Raw genomic sequence first — 3786 nt, forward strand, 5'->3', positions numbered from 1 at the left:
ACAAGCCATTAAGGAAGTTCATTATAAGGACATGCAGAGTTACGAACCCACAATTGACACTTTGTGACTATTCCCACCATCAAACTATCACATTGATAGGAAACAGAGACAAAGGACCCCTCTTCCACAAACAGACCATGCTGTTAGCATGGCCGAACGACACAGAACCAGACCAAAGGTCAAAGGGTCAGCTCCAGAGGATCAACCAATGGACACCAGACAACTGGAGAATATAGGCAAAAATCTCCAGTTTGTAACAATAAGACTTTGTTTAATGATATTTGATTGTTTCTTGTATAGGACAAGTAACAACAAAAGGACTGATTATCACTAAGGTGTGAATCCTGCTCTGTCTGTGCCATGCATGAACACACACACACATACACACACACACACACACACACACACACACACCAACCTCCCTTCCTCTGTCCTTCTCTAGATAAGAGTCATAAACTACAACCCACATTCCAATCCTGGGTAGTGACCAGCAGAACTCTCTTCACAGACACAGATCAAAGGAAGAATGTAAAATTAAATATCTAACTGTTCCCTAACTCATGAGATTTTCCTATGCAATAGTTTAATCCCAAACTTCTATCCCATAGAATGTTTGAAATGTAACATGTAGATTTTAAGACAATGTCCTTCATGTGACCATACTGTCAGCATCCTTCACACAAGGTAACACACTACATGACATCCAGAATGTCCATATTATTATTATTACAGTCAAAGAACTGATGTGTAATCCATATGTATAGACCATAAGCTTTGGGAAATGTTTATATTGTTGTTTGATCAATTAACCACTTGTATCATGATTAATTCCAGGTTTGAAGGATGTGATATGAAATCAACACTCCTATTACTCCTCTCTGCCGTTATTAGTGCAAGTAGTTTTATATGTTATTTCATTTAATGTTTTGTGGTCATGGTGGAAGACGGATGTGTGAGAGCATAAGTAAACTATAGAATTAAATTATTCCAAAGTTCAGTGGAAAATTACTCTCTTCTCCAAGTGGAAACACAGGAGGAGAGGCGACGCCCCTGAAACATGCGCCAGCCCCCAGGGGATAAAACAGTCGTGAACAATTCACACGTGCAGAAAAGACAGAAAAGGGTGAGAAGAGGTCAGAAATGTTAGAAACGAGAAAAGGTTAGAAACTCGGCGAGATGCTAAGAAGGTAGAAGATGCGAGAAACGAAGCTAAAAGCTAGAGGCTGAAAAGCTGAAACTGGAAAACGATGCAGAAACTAGAAGCTGAGAACTTTGCTCAAAGCTCAGAGTCCCGGCTCAAAGCCCGGCTCTGTAGCCATGGAAACTCTTAGCTCTAAGCTGCTCGCCACAAACTCATGGCTCTTAGTCATTTTTGCACTTTTCGCATCTTTTATTTTTCTTCGCCACAAACTCCAAGTAACATCCTTTTTGTTTACACGTGTGATCTTTAATTTTTATAAGCCAAGTCAAGACCAACTGAACCAAAACAACAGAAGTGCCTCAGAGTAACTTTGTAACTTTTAAATCATCAAGTTTTCCTTTTTGAAGAGTTTGACAACTTTAGAGTCATCTGGTCAACGCCAGTCTCCTCTAAAGTTATCAAGCCAAAGTGAAGAGCATTAGAGTTTATTTCGCATCAACCTACAAGAGACACCAGCAGATAACATCTGCACGACCGCCTGCAGAGAAGCCGAGCAGAAATCAAGAGTTCCTGAGACAGAATGTCTCCTGGCAAACTCCACCAGAGCTGAACCGCTGAGACACCGGCAGAATCTGTCATCGTGATAACGGGACACGGCCTCCAGGAGAATCCACCTAGATACCGCGTCTCCAGGGTTACCATGGCAACCTCAGCCTCCTAGGTTCGAGCCAAGGGTCTTCAGCTACAGAGCAACTCACAGTAGGCCGGTCTTAACACTCTGCTCATGACTGGGTTGATGTCGAAATATAGCAATATTTAATCATCAAACCTAATTCGTAGATGTAGCATCATTAGCTGTATAGCCATAGTGTATAGCCATAACATATTCTCTCCCACCATTGCCAACTCATCACACTGCTCATTTCATTATTATTTTCATCTTTATGATTATTTTTCTCCTTTATTTACACCCAGTTGTTGTCCTGTTGTATTCTTTTGACGTAGAGACTGGAGATCCATTGAATCCAGAAGTCATGGCTTCCGATATGAGATTGATAAATTTGGCAATGAAGTAATTCATTGTTGTCCTCCCAGAGGACTGGTGCCCCATTTCAACGAGAGTAAATTCTAAATTATGGCGTTAACGCTACAGAGTTTTGAAACATTTTTAATGTTTTTAAAGATAATTTAATTTTAAACATTTAAAAACGGTATAGTTATTTATTTTTAAACATATAATTACATTTTTTTCACCAAAATTGTTTTTCAAACAATTTGTCAACCGGCTTGCAAAACCTTCGTGGCCCACTGGTAGGCCCCAGCCCACAGGTTGGGAACCACTGCTGTAACATTACTGTCACCTGAACAGGTGATTTCCATGGCGTAGAAAGAGGAAGCTGATGATGAACAGTCCCTCAGGGTAAATCCAGACCGAACACAGCCGGTGTTGATCCTCCATACAGGCCTTTTTGAGGACCCCTTTCTTCTCCTTCTTGAAACAGCAGAGCCACAGTCCAGCTCTCTGCAGACTACAGCTGCTTCCTTCAGGGTCCAGCCATAGTCTTCCACTGGTCTCCACTCTCCCTGGTTCACCTGCAGTGTACCTGCACAGCGACTGGCTCCTCCCATCAACCTGACAGGCTCTGAACACAAATAGAGTCATCAGTGAAACAAGTCAAGTGAGTTTGAACAGAGATGAAGTAAATCAAAGCTGCAGCTCCACTTCTACCTGAGCAGGTGAGTCCAACAGCTTTGCCAGGTGAGTAGGTGGTTGTAGCTGAGTCTGAGCTTCTACAGTCCAGGAGAGCAGACTCATGGCCTCCACACTGGAACTCTTTGTTCCACATTGGAGGCTCCACTTCTCCATAGAGCGCCCCCTGGAGGACTGAAGGAGCCCCACAGCCAAGCTCCCTACAGACCACGTCTGCATCCTGCTGGTCAAAATCAGCTTCACACACTGAGGACCACCACTGGTTAGACTGGTTAAACTGGTTAGACTTCACCTCCAGTCTGCCTGAACACAGACTGGTTCCATTCACCAGCCTGAGTCTGCAGAGAGAGGGACAGACAATTTTAATTTAAATCTGACCTTTATTTATTGTTAAAGGAACTTTAAAGTCATTAGCATATGTACAGAAATGAGTTCCTCCTGTCACCAACACAACCCTTAAAGCAACTCACAGTCCAGGTCTTCAATCACACCTTGGTTGACTAAAGACTTTAGTCTAATATCATTTTTTCAGTTCCATACACCATCAATGAGAGACTTTCTTGAATTATGTTGTAGAACAGCTGATCAGAAGAAAACAAGGCGACTCTGTCATGTTAATCTTCTGAAACCTTACTACAGGCGTGTAGCAGATCCAGATTTGGATCAGGATGTGAAGGATGGTGTGCATCCAGCTTTTGCTGTGTGTTCACAGGTTTTAGGGCATGAAAGAGATGAGGTACCGCCTGACAAGAGTCTGTTGTGTGGGCATTTGAAAAATTCAGAATCACTTTGTAATTTGGACAAACTGTTGGCTCACCTGCCAGAATTGAAATGGACTGAACTGTCAGAGATGATAAAGAAGCTACCTTGTGTGTTTGGTAACATTCCTTCGTGAACCACTTTGATTGCACATGACGTCGAGGTTGGAGACGTT

The 3786-nt window shown here is 42.4% G+C and overlaps 1 protein-coding gene across 1 annotated transcript in view; it reads right to left on the bottom strand.

The window, feature by feature from the left end:
* Window positions 1-3540, bottom strand: part of LOC147817982 (CD5 antigen-like) — a 9876-nt gene extending 6336 nt beyond the window's left edge. Inside the window, exons 1-3 of the mRNA XM_087179117.1 lie at window positions 3482-3540; window positions 2871-3190; window positions 2503-2784 (exon numbers count right to left, since the gene is read on the bottom strand). Of these exons, the coding sequence (XP_087035243.1) occupies window positions 2503-2784; window positions 2871-3190; window positions 3482-3540 (661 nt within the window). The remainder of the gene's footprint in view (window positions 1-2502; window positions 2785-2870; window positions 3191-3481) is intronic.
* Between the last annotated feature and the right edge of the window lie 246 nt (window positions 3541-3786).

The sequence above is a fragment of the Seriola lalandi genome, unplaced genomic scaffold (assembly GCF_002814215.2).
Source record: "Seriola lalandi dorsalis isolate HSWRI2012SDOR001 ecotype SW California unplaced genomic scaffold, Sedor1 jcf7180002054784, whole genome shotgun sequence".
NCBI lineage: Eukaryota > Metazoa > Chordata > Actinopteri > Carangiformes > Carangidae > Seriola > Seriola lalandi.